Source organism: Gavialis gangeticus, unplaced genomic scaffold (assembly GCF_001723915.1).
Source record: "Gavialis gangeticus isolate Ggan-Ray unplaced genomic scaffold, GavGan_comp1, whole genome shotgun sequence".
Taxonomy (NCBI): domain Eukaryota; kingdom Metazoa; phylum Chordata; order Crocodylia; family Gavialidae; genus Gavialis; species Gavialis gangeticus.
The window spans coordinates 19,379,817-19,397,875 of record NW_017728996.1 but is presented as its reverse complement, the minus strand read 5'-3'; the positions used below and the strand labels follow the sequence as shown (position 1 = coordinate 19,397,875).

At 39.5% G+C, this 18,059-nt stretch overlaps 2 protein-coding genes across 2 annotated transcripts in view; both read right to left on the bottom strand.

The window, feature by feature from the left end:
- LOC109288308 (transmembrane protein 2-like) overlaps positions 1-18,059 on the bottom strand; it is a 77,330-nt gene that overhangs the window by 13,960 nt on the left and 45,311 nt on the right. The window contains exon 17 of the mRNA XM_019503818.1: positions 11,725-11,933. Within this exon, the coding sequence (XP_019359363.1) occupies positions 11,725-11,933 (209 nt within the window). The remainder of the gene's footprint in view (positions 1-11,724; positions 11,934-18,059) is intronic.
- The window catches only part of CEMIP (cell migration inducing hyaluronan binding protein), a 157,809-nt gene that overhangs the window by 100,193 nt on the left and 39,557 nt on the right, over positions 1-18,059 (bottom strand). The window lies entirely within an intron of this gene.

Sequence of the window (18,059 nt, the reverse complement as noted above, 5' to 3'; positions counted from 1 at the left end):
TGGTCCTGTATGCCAGTGAGTGGCTTAGAGCTGGTCCATGGGCTGGATCCTGTGTGCAAGGTCAGTCTTCAGGCCTGATCCAGTGCAGGGTCAGTGCATGGGTACAACCCTTCATGCTGGATCTGGGTGTGGAGCAAATCCAGATGCTGGCCCAGTCCCCCATGCTGGAGCCATTCATGGAGCAACCCCATGCACTGAATCCAGGCACAATTTGACCCTGTGCACCAGCACAATCCAGCACAGAGGGCCGTATCATCCAGCCCAAAGAGTTCGTCAAGGATAAAGAAATTTGGCAGTGGGGACTGGTGGCAGTCCCCTGTGGCTCTGACTTCTACCATGGTGATTTATGCTGCCATCACTCCCCTGCTGCCAAACTGCTGGCCCCGTGGGGAACCCCACATGCCAGATACGGCTCTGTGGGACTGAATCCAGCCTGCAGACTGTATGTTGAGCACCATTTGCTTATCCAGTCTACAGCTACCAGGTAGGTGTGAATATGTAAGGTATATATAGCACAAACAGAGGCAAATGGATTTGATCTGGGGAATTCTAAGAGTCTAAATAAAAACCTAGACTTCTCCACTGCATCAGCTGCTCTTATGGCAAAACCTCGTCAGTCTCTTTCTGGTTTCTCTCTCTGGATCAGTCTAAAACAAAACAGTCTTTCCAAGGTAGAACAGTTGACAAGCTTCTCTAGAATAATAAACCCTAAACCCATGCACAGGCTCAGTAACAAGGAACAAATACTGCCCAAATCTTAAGTAACCTCAGCTGTGTCAGCTTGGCAGAGCTAGAAACCAGAGATACATACAGACAAACTGGCTTCTGACAAGAGGAAATGAAGGAACTGTACTAGGAACCATGCTCATAGAATATTTTTGGGATAACGTCCTCAGATACTCAGCTATTTCATAAGATATTATTTTGCACTGCATTAGCACATTTGGCTCCCTAAAGATACTGCCACACAGACATCCCAACACCACTCTGAAAGGCTGGGAAACAGCTTTAGTGCAATGTTACGTCATTTCACCATCCCCATCCCAGGGGAGATAAAAACATTAAGAAAAAAAAATTATAAAGGGGAAAAAAAAATGTAGAAAAAATTCCCAGCTGAGTCTGTTTTGACTCTTTGGTCATGTGGGAAAATAACTGCTAGAGCCTTTTGCCAGCACAATCAAATTGAGTGTTTGTTCAAAATAAATTACATTGTAGTTGAAATGTTTCAATGAGAAAGGCCTTCTTTAGAGATTTTTGCAGGCAGAGATAAGACATCACAATAATGGGGACAGATAAGGAGACATTAGAAGTTATCATTTAATTAAATATAAGAAAAAGGAGTAAGTCCATTGTTTTGTTAGTTTCATTGTATTTTAACAAGTTCTTATTTAATTCAGATGTTAGGGACTTTGGCTGTTTTTCCATGGTGGGGGCAATGAAAGCCATCTTCCATACATTTAGCTGCTGAATCAAATGCCATAGTCCCTAGGAGATCAAGACAGAAATAATACAGGTATTGAAAGATAACAGGAAGGATCCTGCCTTTCATTTGGGTAGCAGAAGTTTCAAGTCTAATTTACGAGGTCACATGCCCCTTTCAGCCATCACCAGGACTGTGGGGAAATGCAGCCTCGGGCAATGAGGTTTGCATTCAGATGACTGAATGCAAAAGAAAAAAGGGATGCTTTTCCTGCTCACTGTAATGCATTGGCTGAAGGGAACCTTATGGCTGGAACCTCAGCTGCAGGAAACCTTATTCTCTTTAAGATGCATTCAATAAATTATAGTTCCTCAATGTGTCTGAATTCAATAGAATCATAGTTGAGTAGGGCTGGGAGGGATCTCTGGAGGTCACTGACTCCAAACCTTTCCAGCTGGATCCATGAGTCATTTTCTACCCACTACTTCTCTAGCTTAATCTCCACAGCCAGCTCGCATGGACTTTGGAGTGAGGTATGTCTCTCTGAACAAGTGGGGTTACATTCTGCCTCCATGAAAACTTAAGTAATATCAAGTGGAATTTTTGAAAGTGCCTAAGTAATTTAGGAGGACAAGTCTCATTAACAGGCACTAAGATTTGTGCTCCTAAACTGTTATTCTATTCTATTAACCTGACTTGGTTCAAAGAAAACGTTTAAATATACTGTGGCTATTGTGAACCTGGACTCTAACCAGTTCCAAAAATAAACTAAAAATAGTTAGTTGCAGTTCTTCACCTGTCTGAGTTCCCAGCTTATGTTCCCTCGTGCAGAATGAGATACATGAAAATAAAAGGGGAAATTGATTAATGGATTAATTCCAAAAGGGAAGGAATGCAAATGTCAATACATAAAATGCTGTCAATGTGGAATGCAAATGAACACCATTTTTTCCTTTCATTTCTGAAGCAAAAGCATGTGACAACAATGGGGGAGCAGTGTTCACCCACACAATCTGAATTTGAAGTTTCTATCCCTTTACTGGGAAATTAAATAAAATTAAAGTCCATTTAAAAATTAAGTATTGTAGAAACCTTTACTGGAAAAGCAAACAAACAAAAAATGCTTAAAACTGTGTTTACAACTTTTTTGAGGTCATCTTTTCCTTTCTGGTTTTTCCCTGAAATCTGAAGCAGTGAAGCAAAATATCTACTGGTACAAAGTCATGGTTCAGTAAGTCTTACCAAACATTTTCAAATGCTAGCCTGAAATTTTAAAGGCATCGTCAGGCATGAGCATATACCAACCCTGCTGTTTCTGTTCCTGTGTCATTCAACAATCTGCACAGTGTGTTTCAGGAATTTATTTAGCACTGTTTATTTCCTCTTGGAAATGGCTGAGTGAAAAGGACCCAGGACTTTTTGTGGCTGTTTTTTCATTGCAATATTGACATTTGTAGTTCTGGCTTTGCAAAGTATAGTAAAAAGGACCCAGGACTTTTTGTGGCTGTTTTTTTCATTGCAATATTGACATTTGTACTTCTGGCTTTGCAAAGTATAGTAAAAACACCAGGAAAATGGTTAAAAAAATTCTTGGCTATTGCCAACTGCTAGCTTCCTGGGAAAATTTAAAGTGAAAACAGAGACACAGAAAAAGGCAAAGCAAAGCAGGCAAGAGATTTCTTGTTATTCACTGCATGATGCACATAAAAGTAACTATTAAATCCCAAAACAACTGCAGCAAAAACTGTAGCTCCTTCTACAAGTCTGGGTCCTGAAGACCCAGAGGTGACAAAAACGTAAAGTGAAATGAATAAAACACACAAGAGAGGAAAAGGCTTGAAGCATTTCTATAACACACGTAATGTTTTCCATATTCTCTTTTTCTAGATTTTGCATTTTCCCTGCCAATAGATTCCCAGAAAAAATAAGAAACACAGAAATTGTGGGATGGAGATAAACTTGGATCAGAAGTGAATGCTGTAAACTTCAGGGAAACAGATGAAAGATTTGGCTAAAGCAGCTTTAACAGGAGCTTACATCTGTTTGGTGCTGTCCTATGGCAAATGAAGCACCAGTTATATATATGTGAAGGAAACCTATTATCCCCACCAGATGGAATATCAAACCTGAACAAATGTGTAGGATGTTGCCCCACGGCTCTGGGTACTGATTTAGATATAAAAGTTCTGATGTGCTAAGTTTTATCCCTGAAAAAAAGGGTAGAGATACTGTTGGTATGGCAGGTCATATGGCTGATGGTCATGAAGTCACAGACTAAATACCAGTCTCACTTGTGAAAATCTGGAATAAGTCTAGCACAGGTCAAATCAGAGCACCAAGGGGATAATTTATAAATGATATTACTTTTCATGTGGGTTTTAAAAATAGGAGATTTTTATTCACTGGGTTAGGTTCTCTCCAACTCTACTCTAGAGTTACTTGGATTTAAAAGCAGACCTGACTGTTTTTCTCTAATCTAAGCATGCAAAAGAATGTGTATTCTCACAGGTCTTGGATGAAATTACTTACATGATTCCCATTTAAAAGGCAAATATAAATCCTCATGGACTGCTCTGCAAATCTCCATGCTGCTGGGTCACACTAAACACACGAACCGGATCCTGAACTACTGATGATGACAAAAAATGACCATGCTTAAGGCTGCAGTCAGTCTAAGGAGCAATTCAGAAGAGGTGCCTATTGGGGGCTGGACCCAATGATCTTGCGATGTCCCTTCCAGCCCAAGTGCCTATGAAATCTATGAAATCTACAGTCCCCGCTGACCTCAAGAAGAACGCAGTGTTGGTATAGGGTGCGCTTCTCTTTTCTGAATCCGAACATAATGACCTACCTGGTTTCAGGCTTGTTGTCTATCCACATAAAACCTACATTCAGAACAAGTCAAAAAACATAGCTGTCACCTCCCAAGTACTAATTTCACTGCTTGACTGGGGAAGGGGAGTGCAATATATTATCTCTTTCCTTGTTGCTGACTGAGAAAAGGCTGAGAAAAAGCTGGAGCCCATCTTTACTTTTTCCTTCCCAGTGCAAATGCTTTACATTTCAACAGTTCTAGCCATGAGCCTGCCTGCCCCTGAGCTCGCATTTCTGACTAGAGCTGTCAGTCACACATTCCCTCTTGCTACATTTCTTTTTAAGGCTCTTTTCTCCAGTCAGGTCCATTAAGCATGTTCAAACGCTTGCAGTGAGGAGCACAGCTCCTAGGCAAGATGCCAGCACTTTTCTTTTTCAGGCCCTTGTTAATAGGACTAGTCACTTCTGGGAAACAACTCACTTCAGAGCTAGTGACATGTAGGGAATAAGTTTATATCACCAGAATTGTGTGCATCAGACCTAAAAAAGCTTTCCAAGACACAAACAGAACTTAACTATGCCATGAATGGCTGGCAGAGACAGTACTTTTGTCTTCACCTTCCTACTCCCCTAGGCAAAAGGGGATTTTTTGAGGTCCAACAAATTATGGGCTAAACTCTGACCTGAGATACAACCCTGCTGAGCTTGCACAGATTATGGTCCAGCCCAGCATTTGCCTCACAGGCCCCTACAATCAGACTGAAATGTAAACCTACAATCAGACTGAAATGTAAATACCTTTCTGAACTGAAAAAATCAGGAGTTGCACTGATATCTGATGATATCAGATGTAGATTTTCTTGACCCAGTTGCCCGAAATGTTTAGGTTTTCACTCCTTTGGTAAATTCTCAAGCTCCATACCACAAACCGCTAAATGAAAAGTATCTGCCTTTTCCTGCTAACATGTCATACATACATAGGGTTAGCACAGGTCTTTGGACCATGTGAAGCCCATAGTCCAAGACCCCTGGTTTAGGGCAAGTGGCAAAAGGAAGAAGACACCTCAGCTTCTACTGGGCAAAAAAAGACAAAATAATACTTCTAGCTTTTGTACTCACGGGAGAACGTAGCCCAGAATTATTTGAAGGCTAGGGTTGAAGGGAATGGAGGCTGGGTTCTAGGTCTGCAGCAGAAGGTGGAGGGGGGGTAGAGACAGATCTAAAAGCAGCCTGGCTCTCCTACCTCTCCACACATTTATGCAAATTGAGCCAGTTGTATTAAGGGGTAGCCCTCCACAGTCACCTTGCTAATCCTCCCCAACTTCCTTAGGCCATCAGTGACCACTGCTTATCAGAAGTATGATAATGGCAGTCAGGAATCAGTGAGACAGTAGATGACATGAGCTGTTTCACAGCAACACTGTAATATATTAATGTCAGCTGCAGGTATGGTACAGGAGTAATGCTGTGAGGTGACAGATATGCAGCTTTCTTTCCAGGATTCCAATAAATGTTTTAGCTCATTTCCTGGTGGTAAAGCATTTTGTTACGACTTCCTACCATTTGATTAATCTATAGACCAGCAAATGTTTAGGAGAAGTTTATTTCTGAGACACAAGGAGAAGTTTAAACAACATGAATCATTTCTCCCGACAGGAATCAGAGCCTCCTTGCACTACTTACTTTATGTATAATAGAGGGAATGATGGCAACCCCCAAAGCTCACTCTGTTTGGTTGAAATGCTCCTTTTATCTTCCTGTGCATTTGTCAGTGCAGGAAACATTGGGGAAAAAGCTCATAAAGTAGATTCATAGGTAAAAGGAGGACAGAGGAAAAAAATCTCTCTAAATTGGCATGTTAGCAATAGGATCGTTCTATTATTCTCTTATCGTATTTGTTTTCCCCCAGACTGCATCACTGCTAAAGAATGTAATCATATTTATGACAAGTAGCTAGAAGTATGAATAATACTGATATTGAAAAGTACTTGTAGAAAACAACCCCCACAGCTAGTGAATATAGGTCATTTGAAGTCAATTATTATCAGTCCCTTACAGTTTCATTCAAGGGGCTGGAGAATATAGATGCTTTGCTTACACTGAAGGATGCATCTTATTACATTTTACATCACAATGTCCACAGAGACCTCACTTTGTTGTCCAGGGAGAGGGCATCTTTTTTTTTTTACTTTAGATCTAGACATGGGGCCAAGGCAAAACTTTGAATTTGGGGGCAATGGGAAAGTGATGTGGAAGAGAGATGAAAAGTCAAAAATGAATCCCTCCACGGTTTTTTTTGCTTTGGGGTCAAAACTAAAGCAAAATAGGTCTTTCTCTTCATGGTCCAGTTCTGAAGCAGCTGAAATCTGATACAATTTCAGCCCTGATTACTACAATCACAAACCCAAGGTTTGAGATGGACAAAACCCAGTTTAATACAAATGGGAATCCAAACACTGCTCTCTGTTCTCATCTCTACAGAAATATGCTTGTGGACACAAAAGCTGAATACAAGCCTAAAGCAAAAATGAGCATGTAGTCTCATTCACTTCCCATTAGAAAGTACAAAACAACCTCCTGGCTACATGTGAAACTTTTGGACAAGGTACTACAAAGAACCACGTGTGTCCTATATGGTATTGAACACCATCAATACCTCCTGACTTCAGTGGCTGTGAAGACTGATAGGCAATTTTCCTTAGAGTTGGTGGCAATGAGGTAGATAGGAGTGCATAAGCAAGTGAGCATTGCAGGGAACTGTGATGTTTGGCCATAGAAGGCCACTCCATTTATTTATGCCTTTTGTCTAAGTGCATCCCAATATTGTCTCTAAATCAGGTAGATCACACTGAAAAACTACCTCAAGGAAAAACTGCTTTTCTCTAAGCACAGGAAATTCCAGGTGTAGAGATATTAGCTTGTGCTCACAAGTGAGGCTGAATGTTTAATCTAATTGCCATTGCTTTTCAGACCATTTCTATAACGTAATTTACTTACACAATGCTTTCGACATGTACTTTGAGGGGATCTGAACTCCATCCTAAGAGTTCCTGATAATGCAAATAAACCCTAATGATTTACTGAACAGTATCATGGTTTAGATGAGCATAATTGCTTTAGCTTCTTCCAAGATTAGAAAATCTGCACACAGACAAAGGCCAGCTCAATAAACTGAAGGACTTAATTTCTGACTTTGCCTACTGTATGACATGCCAGTCTTTGTGCCATTTCTGCATTTCAAAGGAGACACTTTCTGCAGCCAAACAATGTTCTCCAATGCTCTTCTCTGGGTTTGTCAGGTTCCCCTCCCCTTCTCTAACAAGCTTAACATTTTCTGTGGCTCTTTGTGCTTCCTAAATAGATGTTAATTTTGAGAAAAGTCCTTAACCCAGTTTTAGAGATAAATTTCCATTCTTCCAAGATACAAGAAAACATTGAAAAAGCCTTGAGAAAGAGGCCTACCAGCCACCAAAGAGATAAGGTCCATTATGGAGGACTCTGGTCTCTGTTCATGGAACTTTAACACACTTCGGGTTTGACCAGAACATCTGGATTGGTTCTACTGCGCACGTTCTTCCCTAGCATTAACATTCAAGTCAGCACGCTCTTGCTGTTCAGTTGCCAAAATGCTTAGAAGCTACCAGTAGAAAGGTAACAGTTTCAAGAGATCTCAATAGCAGGCCTTCTTATCCCTACAATAAAACTCACATTCATCGACCTATCCTACCTCCTAGAAAAGAAAGTGATTTGGAGCTATGCTTTAACTTAAAACCACAGTCTGCAGACCTTAAAAGTGGTTTGCTTATGATTCAGCTAGTGACCCAGTTTCTAAGGACCAATGAAATCATGTGTTATTTCTTGCTGAATAGGAAACGAGTCTGCTTTGTTCATCTTGTCTGTACATGAGTTACCATACCAAAACCATAGAGACAGCAAATGGTGGTTTGGAAGACAAAGTTTTTGTTTGATTCCATTAGTCAATTAATATAGCTGGAAACTGGAGGAATGGGAACAGGGTGAGCTTTTAAGAGGTTTTTCAGTTTCTAATAATCTAGAATATCCTTTTAAATCAGCACTGATAATGCACAACCACAAACACATGACCTTAGCTAGTCACAGATAAAATAGAGAAGTTCTTTTTCATGCCCTCTCTCTTTGCATTCTGGATACACTGAACAAACGTGCTTGTGCAATACTTCTTGACACCATGGCCTAGATTCTCCACTGGTACACATCAGCAATGCCCCACTGATTTCCATGTTGGTTTACTGTGATTTACTCCACCTGAGACTCCATCCCTCCTCATGCTTTTGATATTCCATGCTTTTGAAGGAAATCTTTATAGCAGCAAAATCACTATTTCTGAGATTGATCACATTTCTGGGAGCAGTGAAGGAGTTAACTATACAAGTATTCAGCATCAATGTTATGCCTGACCCCTGGAGCAATCCAAATCCTGGTACACATCCCACTGTCAAATTCTTTATTTCCCCTCTGACCTTCTTTTAGCCAACTCAAAACAGTTTTTTCCAGAAACACCAGTGTAGCCTCGCTGAACCATCAGCATCCTGATACATTTATCCGCTATTTTACAAACACAATGTAAAAATAAATTTAATGATTCGTTAAAGTTGCCATCAAAAAGCAGCTGAGGCCACATTGATCTGAGGACACTATTATTAAGTTAAACCCATCATTCTTCCTAGTTTTGCTCAATATGCATTTCCTACGTGCTTCTCCATGTTAAGAGTGGGTTTTTTTTTTCAGTCAATGAGTCACAGTATTGTGCACTTAAATTAAAATAAAACCTGTTAAGGCAGGTAAAGCCTTTCTAGGTTGCCTAACCCTGATTGTTTCAGGCTTTGCAATCTGATATTCCTTCCATTCCAAAAAATAACTGGGACACTGTCTATAAAAATAAACAAAAAGTATGGAAATGCTTGAGCAGACTTTTTTTTTCTCAAAATCCTAAGTCTTCCTTTCACCTCAGTTGCTTTACCCTTCCATGAGAACTTCTTATCAATGCCTCCCTCATGCAACCTAAACATTTTCATCACTGCCATTACAGCATTTTCGGTCTTGCACCAGTGTCTAGCCTACTCTGAACCATTGGGGAATTGCTACACTTGTTTCATTCTCCACCCCTGTTAGCAAGAAGCTACATGTGACATGAAGCAAAATTGTGGTTTTCTTCCAGTAAAGTGTACTTCTTGTTTAAATTTCTCCAATCTAGACAGTTGGCCAACTGTTTTTGGATCAGAATAATCTAAAAATGGATACTTTTGCCCTGTTCAAATGATCTGATTAGTTTCACAAAAGACAAACAAGAGAACCACAACTGCACTGCGGGTTTGACTATGCAATGCATTTATGTTGCTGCCTAAATAAGGGTCAGCATGCTGGATGAAACTTGTCAAGGACCCAGAGCTGTTTTAGAAATTTGAGTCTCCATTTAAAGACTAAAGGACCAAAGCCTCAAATGCTTTAAACTGGCATAGTCCCATTGGAGTCACCCTTTATAGCACCCAAATATTTATCATCATTGCAAGGAAGATACCATTTACTTTTTAAAATAAAATGATCAAACTGAGTTTGTCCATGAATAAAAAACTGATTTTCCTTCCTGTAAAGTATAGGGCATTTTGCAACATGGACTTTTTAATAAGATCGCTATTAGCTATATTAAGAAGTTCTCCCCGTGGCAGCAACATCCAAAGCGTGACCTCCAGACACTTGACCATAAAGCTACGTGTACCTTCATTTTTAACTTGTAGATGAAGCCTAAAAAGATAAATTCTCAGCACAGCTAGTGAGGAAGAAGATTTGGGGTATGATAGAGCAACCCACGCTGGGACAACCAATCTATATTGTTTGCATCTCTGTCTTAAATACTATCCCCTCCACACAGCACCACTCCCAATGACCCATTTAGGCAGATACGAGGCTATCAGGCTACTGGCAAACTTTTAAAGTGGAATCAGGTTAGACAAAGGTTAAACATTTCTGCTGTACGAATCTGACCCACAAAGCAGACTTCTGACCCACATCTGGAAATTTCAGGGTTCTGAGGAATAGCAGCCGGTAGCAGAGAGGTCAAGAACTCTGGTTTCAAACATCTGCCTATTCATTAGACTAGCTCATGCATAGCAAAATAGACTTTCTGAGTGCTGTCCATTGCAACAGGAATAAAAAACAAAGGGCTTAATCCTTCCCTCAGTCACACTTGTGCAATTCCATTGACATATATGGGGTTTCATAAGTGTAACTAAGGACAGAGCTTGCCCCAACATTTCTTCAGCATAGAATTTCAAGGGAAGCAAGCCTCACTCGTGACCGAGCCAAACACTGCCCTCAGCTAAAACCTGTGCAATTCCTGTCTTGGAAGAACAAAGTTTGTACATGTATCTTAGCTAGATATACTTCATGAGACAGATTTACAAAGAAATTTGAGAGCTTAAAGATGCCTAGTAGGATTACAAAAGTACCTGAAGTGGTTAGATGTCTGACTCCCATTGACTTCTAAATGGTTTAGTTGCATTTATACACTTTAGTAACTTCAGAAGCTTAAATACCTTTCAAGTCTGCCCTTGCATGATTAGACTGCTAGTAATAACACCGGAGTTGCCTGCTTATCTCTACTCTTGTACTGTATTGCCTTTTATTAGGGTTCATGTGTGCTAAAGAATCTATCGTAGGGTTTTCCATAGTGTTCATCACATTACTGTATCTTTTGACAATATAAGCAATGGATAGATTGCACACAGAGTGAGGCTGATCCTCCTGATCTGAAGGGAGAAACTACACTGAAAGTAATGGTATTACCCCAGTGCAAAACTCAAATTCCTAAGACATCAGTCAAGCCCTTTACTTGAACTGGAGAAATCTAAGCATAATGGAACAGCCTGCAGGGGGAAAAAAAGGGCAAATTGGATACATCCTACTTTTATGCAACATAAGATTACATGGGAAAAAATGTGGAAAATGAATACAACAAAGCCTGAGTAGCTGTGCCAGTTCTGAAATATTTCAGTGGGGTCCTGGTGGTTTTAAATTTTACAGAAATAAAGAATGAAATAGTAACCACCATGCTGTTTAGACTACAGAAAGTGTAATGCTCCATCCATAGTCAAATAATTTCTGAACTTTATATATGCAAGAAATAAAAACCGTGTACAGCAACTAGTATGAAAAAAAAAATGACAGTGAGCGTGCCAGTGCTCCTTTGGAGCTATTTCAGGGACAGGATGCCAGTAGTAACTTGGATTTTATTTCAAAACTTACTGGAAGGAGAAATTCCTCCGCCCATCAGAAGGGTTGAAGTAAAATGAAAAAAGAGAGGCATTTCTTTGTAAGTGTCAGTCATTAACAATTTTTTGAACCATTTTTAAAAACTGCTGATATTTGTCCAATGGTAAATCAGCAGGAATCTGGAAAAGCACTTTAGCTCTGCTTTTTAAAGGAAAGACATTCAAACAATTTTTGGGTGGTACCTGTTGAAGTTAATTGGGTACAGAATGATGTCCTCTGGTGTTCCCCCATCCCAATGAATGGTATAAGCTTGCTCCAGCATCACCACAGGTTGGTACTGTTGGTATGGTACTCCTCTATTGACGCCTTGCAGCCTCAGGGGATGAGAATAGTATGTCGCTCTGGCAATTGATAAGGTTAGATTCTCAGGACGTCTGGCCTGAATATAAAGCTGTGAGTGAAAGGAAAAGGACAAATACATTCATTAGACCATCCAGGCTCTGTCTTAACATGCATGTTTGATCATCATTCCCTTTAAATGATTTTGCTGATGAAGAGCTCAGAACATTTGGAAAGCCACTGAAGTGCTTCCAATTCAAATAAAGACATACAACAGGCATAGACATTTCATAGCCATTTCCATGTGCTTGATTAGGTGACATGAGGAATATGGCAGGAAAAATATTTATAATTCAACCTCAAAGTGAAAAGGTTAATTAAAATAATATTTAGGCACTTTTTTTCCTTAAGAGCGTAAAGATTTACCATTTAAATACCCAGGGCTACAGGTCTGATCCCATCTCCACTGAAGACATTACAATTCTTTCCATGGACTTCAGTGGGCTTCGGATCAGGGTTAATTTTGTAATGGAACCCACAGCTGTTTTCAGGTTCAAGACTGCAGTGATGCTGCTGGGAAGCAGTAAATGAAGAGCCTTCCAAAAAACTTCCTTACAATTCAAGGAATGTATTACACAATCCATAGCGTGACTTCTTTTCATCGAGGTGAACAGATGCCCCCAAAAGGGAACAGAATTTGGATTCACCCAAAGGAGGAATTACAGTAAAACACACCTCTAATGATTCTTGGGTCCTGGCCAAAAAAAAAAAAAAAAAAAAAACAAGGGAAAACTAGTTCATGCGGAAAAGCCATTTCAGCCTTCGGGGGGAATACTTAGTGCACATCAGCTAAGGGCTGTGGGGTGCCCTGGGGCAGCAGCAGGATACAGTTCTATTCATATGCACATCTGCTAGTGTAATGTTAACATTTCTGAACATTGTATAGAGCCGACTTGCTCCTTGGACAATTTAAAAATAAACCGAGGAAAACTCAGAACACATCCAGTCCCATTTCCTTCTCTCTCATGCTGTTAAAAAAAAAGGCACTGCTTACTTTTTATAACATTGCAGACCCTATGAAAGAGCAGTAGAGAGGAATTCTCCAACAGCTTTAAGTGCCACATGTGACAATGGAAAGCGAATAATGCACGCTTGGACAGGGCAGTGGACAGGACAACCAGCCATCTGGGTTGTAATCCAATCTGCCACTATCCTCCTAAAACATCTTGGGGTGCCGACTTCTCTGTACTTATTCTGTCACCCCTTACTTCACCATTTTAGAAGAGGGGACTGTCTCTGACTATGTTCATGGACAGTATCTAGGACAATAGGGTTTTTATCTTAGCTGAGACATATAGGCGCTACTGAGACATTAAAAATAATGTGACTTATTAAAAAATAGGGCTTATTTAAAATGGGAAAGGCCTTGCTGTATTGACCCAATAGTTTACATGTCGTATTGCAGCCAAGAAGCAGGTGTTTGCATGCCAGATGACTCAAAATGCTGCAACCTCTTGCTGCTGCTTTCTTGGAATGTAATACCTTGGTGTCAGTAAAATTCATTTAACAGGAGAGTGTGCCACATATCTAGCCAGGGGATTATTTAACCTATGGCCTGCCTCTGGCATGGTATTTTTAGAAACAGGTTTCAACTTGGAATCTAAAGTCAAGATATTTAAGTCTGAATGTCTATCCAGTTAAGATCCTAATCTAGAGACCCCATTTTCAAGAGGAGCTGAGCACTTGCAGGTCCTACTGTTTTCAATTAATCTGATGCTGTTTGGCATTTCTGGAAGGCTGTGGCCAGGAGCATAGACACCCAACTTTGAAAAATGTGCCCTAAAGTCACAAAAGATAATCTCAAAATTGTTCTATAATTTTCACAGACCACTGGTCAAATCTTGCATTCACACCAGTGCAATCCTGTCAAGATTGACTTAATAAAAATAGTAACTCTGGTTCTGAGAACCACATGAAGACCCTTAAGGGTTACACCCAATGCCAGGACTAACTAACTTTGCTGTCAACACTGTAGACCACAACTCTCAAAAATAATTTTCCAAGCAAAGTTCATTTACTCATTCCTTAATACCACAAGAAAGAATAAATTTTAGATTCCGATGAAAGACATTTTTTACTTACGAAACCAAAGAAGAAAAATCTATTTGCCTTCAATATTCAAACTGTTGATAGGGAGGTCAGAGCTGTGCCATGCAGTCAAATAATGTATCAATCACATTCAGCATGTCAGATTGAACTGATATGGCTGGTGCTATGCAGGTGGTCAGATTGGATGATCAAGAAAATTTCTTCAGGCCTAAAAGTCTATGAATTTATGTATAGGTTTGACCTGAACAGTGTTATTCTGACTAAGAAACATTAGAAGGAAGTCAGCTACCGCAAAACAATGTTCCAGTTCTGTCTTTCTATATGGATGTCAACAGTTTTCATCACTTCATTTCTAACCTTTGAAGTCTGCAGTTTGTTTCCTCAAATATGTGTCCAGTAATCACAAAATGTTTAGGTAGTAAATAAAGAGCATATTAAAAAATTAAAAATAAGATCAGCAAAAGCCCCCAAAACAGTGAAACATTCAAGGAAAAACAAAAGGTTCTTGAATTCCAGTATATCAGAAAAAGAAAGCCTTCCTAAATATTTCAGGATACTTTAACAGCTGAAAAGTAAGTAATTGTGTATTGTAGACTGGAATGTCCACTGCAACTGATAATGGGTCCAAGAAAAGGTTGGAAGAGTTTATTATATGCTTCCAAAATAGAATGATAAGGAGCAAATGTCAAATCGTTTAACTGGTGATAACATTTTCTTAAATGCCTAGGGACTCAGTTACAGACTGAACTAGAAGGCTAATAATTTCAGTTACTTTCACAACAATACAGTAAGTGTTATAATGAAGAAAAATGCATCTCTTGTGGTTAAGGAAAAATATTTGTAAACTTACTTCATACATTACTGCAGCCAATGCATGAAGAATTTTCAGTATAATAATTATCAAGTATGTTTTCAGCTGTATAATACAGGACTTAGTTATCTGGTAGATGTTTTGAAGCTCATGTAATCATTTTTACTAGCACTGAGCAATCAGGGTGTTCAAAAGCCCTGGCCCAGCAAAAAAAAATTCTTTATTTGCAAGCTTTTGGGCACATGCACACTCCTTCAGGCATAGGAGAGTGTAAAGATTGTAAAAGGTAGCAAATTTGGCTCGAAACAAAAGGCAGAAGCCAAATTTATATGTTCACAGAGCTGACTCAACATAAGATAAATTCCTTCCCCAGGTCAGCCTTCCATTAAGCCATCCTCCTGTGAAATATGAAACTTCACAACCATGATGCACAAATATGAAGCATCATTCAACATCCTGCTTGCCATCAAATAACTCTGAGGTAAATAGACTGCTCTAACTTTTATCTGAGCCTAATTTGCACAAAATGAACTTTTTCAACCAGATCTTACAACACCTTTCAGTTCTCCTGTGAAATACGAATTTTCATTTCCACCTAAGAGAAATTTTACAAACTTTACACTCTTCTATCCCTGAAGAAGGGTGCATGTGCCCAAAAGCTTGCAAATAAAGATTGTTTTTTAAAGTATCTAGTTGGTCTAATAAGAGATATTACCTCTACCAGGAGTCCTGATTGCTTTTGCCTGTAGACCAACATGGCTACAACCTGTATCCTTGACCCAGCAACAAACTTAGTGTAGACAGACTCTCACATTCCTGTGCAGCACCACTTAAGTTAATGTGGTATGTAGTAGCCGAGGTTGACCTGAGAGAGGTTTATGCCCACAACTGAATTGTACAATTCCACAGCTGGATTATGAGAATGACAGTTTGGGAGCTGCAGTCTTCTCCTTACCCATTGCAAGTTTCCACATGCTACCCAGTCTGTGGACTTCACTTAGGAGGGAGCCAGCACCCATTCTATCCATGACCTCTTTGCGATATCTGCTACCCAGGATGCTGACTGGTGCCAGTTCTAACAAGAGTTTAATGATGCAGCAGGCTGTCCTCTATGGGCTGGATGGAGACCACCAATCTGTTTTATGTAGCCCCCGAACATCCATCAGATGGAAACAAATTATGGTTACAGCTGAACTGGCCATAGTCAAAATGAAATTTTGAGCTCACAGGTTTGAAAGCTCATTACCCTAAGCTGTCCACTGCCCCAAAATGCGTTTAATTTCACATCAAAGCCTGTTCCCTACATATTATTTTTAAAGTGTCATGAAAGTCTGTCTATTTTTCTTCATTCTTTTCTTCTATGACATTTTTACTTGCTGTGTTTAACATGGAAAATCTTAATCACTTTCCCTTTTTGAATACACATTTCTGGAATGAAAACTCTGTGAATGCGAACAAATTTATAACACTTGCCTCCAAAGAGGAAGAAGAGATATAGCAAGAGAACTTTGTTCTAGGAAAAGAAACCTGGCTTGCTGGTCCTCCAGGGTTATCTCTGCAAATTTTCATCAGATCTAAATATATAAAGGCAGTAGGAGAAAGTGAAGTGGGCATGAAGGTATTCTAAAACATGAGAAGGAATGACAGGTGGATACAGTACAAGATGTAACACACATTTGTTAAGATGAAATGTAAAATGATCCTTCTGAATTCCCATTCATCCACACTAAAACGATGTTTCCTATCTCTACGTGCATTGCAAGATTCCCTAACAGACTGTGAAATTATTGAAAAAGACAGGTTATTTTTGAACTCATATTTGATTTGCTATCTAGCTGGGTAAAGAATATGAAGGTAAGCAACATGTAAGGTACTAGACACAGATTCTTGACTTCTGAGCTGAGAGGACATGGGCGTGCCTTCTAAACATCTAGTTCAGCCACTGTTTATGTTTCTCCTACAGTGCGGGCATGTCAGATGGGCATTGGGTTTCAGCCTCAAGTTAATCATTAAGGGCCCAACCCTGGTTCAGATGCGAGGAGCAGTTTTCTTCAGCAGTCTTTTGGAGCCCACACACTCTATCTTTCTCAGCTGGTGTGACTGCCAAAAACGCTATTTCCCGTGACAAGAATGTTAAGCCTTTGAAACTGAAGCTTCTAACTGAAGACCCTAACATTTTTCTGGAAAAGTGCATCATTTTAATCCCATAAAAATACTGGGACAGATTCTGATTTCAAATAATCCAGCTTCAATCTAGATTTGTTCTGCTGAAGTCAGCAGTTACTCCAAATTTATTCCAGTGTGCAGCAAAAACGATAATCTGACCCCCCAAGTTGTGACCCTCTAATTGTGCCAGAATTTAACACAATTAGCTAAGAAAGATCACACAACTTTGTCTTTCTTTCTACTGACCAAAAGTACTGAGCAATTCTGAGATGGTGAAACTCCTTTTCACTGACTTGAACTGGATTCTGCACTTCTTTCTCTTCAAAAGTATCAGGGAACCTTCAATATCACTGGTTAGAAACATTTTAAGAGGAACTGCCTACAGAGTTTTTTGACTGATTTACCTTCAGAAAAGATGATGGAAGTTATTACTGCTGAAACAGGCTTTGCATATCAGTGAATACCAGCTAAATATATGTAACTGGTCACAGAAAAGACATATGGAGGGCACAGGACCAGCTTTAATTGCAAATATTCACTCTAAACTTAGGGTTGGAAAAAACAAAGTATTAAGACAAATGGAACAACTTCTTACCCTTATTAGATTAACAGTACTATAGGGCTTAGGAAATATAAACCAAGTGTGATGAACTGGTTATAATTGTTAAAAAATTGGTTAAAAATCTGGTTTTAAAAAGTATCTCTTGAATGTTTTGTAATAGGAAGGCATTTATTTTACTGTGATACAGAATATTGGCTGACTCAGTAGTGCTACACTTTCTTATCCTGAGTGTCTGATGCTCTCTTTTTACTGATCAAGTAGCTTATACTGCCAAAAAACTGTGTTTGTTGTAATAAAAATAAGAGCTAACAAAGAAAGGACATTTTCCAGACTCTTCCAATTAATTTCTCAAGTATTACTGAGAAGTCCGGGGAGGAGAGAATAAATACTTAGAGTAAACAGTTCAACTGAAGTCAAGGTGAAAGCACGAGACAGAAGGCATAAGATTTGTAAAAGCACCTAAATAAATTAGGAACCTAAATCTGACTTCCAAAATGTAGGTATCTAGGAGCCTAAGTCCCATTGGCTTCATGTTGGTGTTTTTGAAAATCTTATCCAATGGGCCACCCACATGAAGATAATTATAGGTT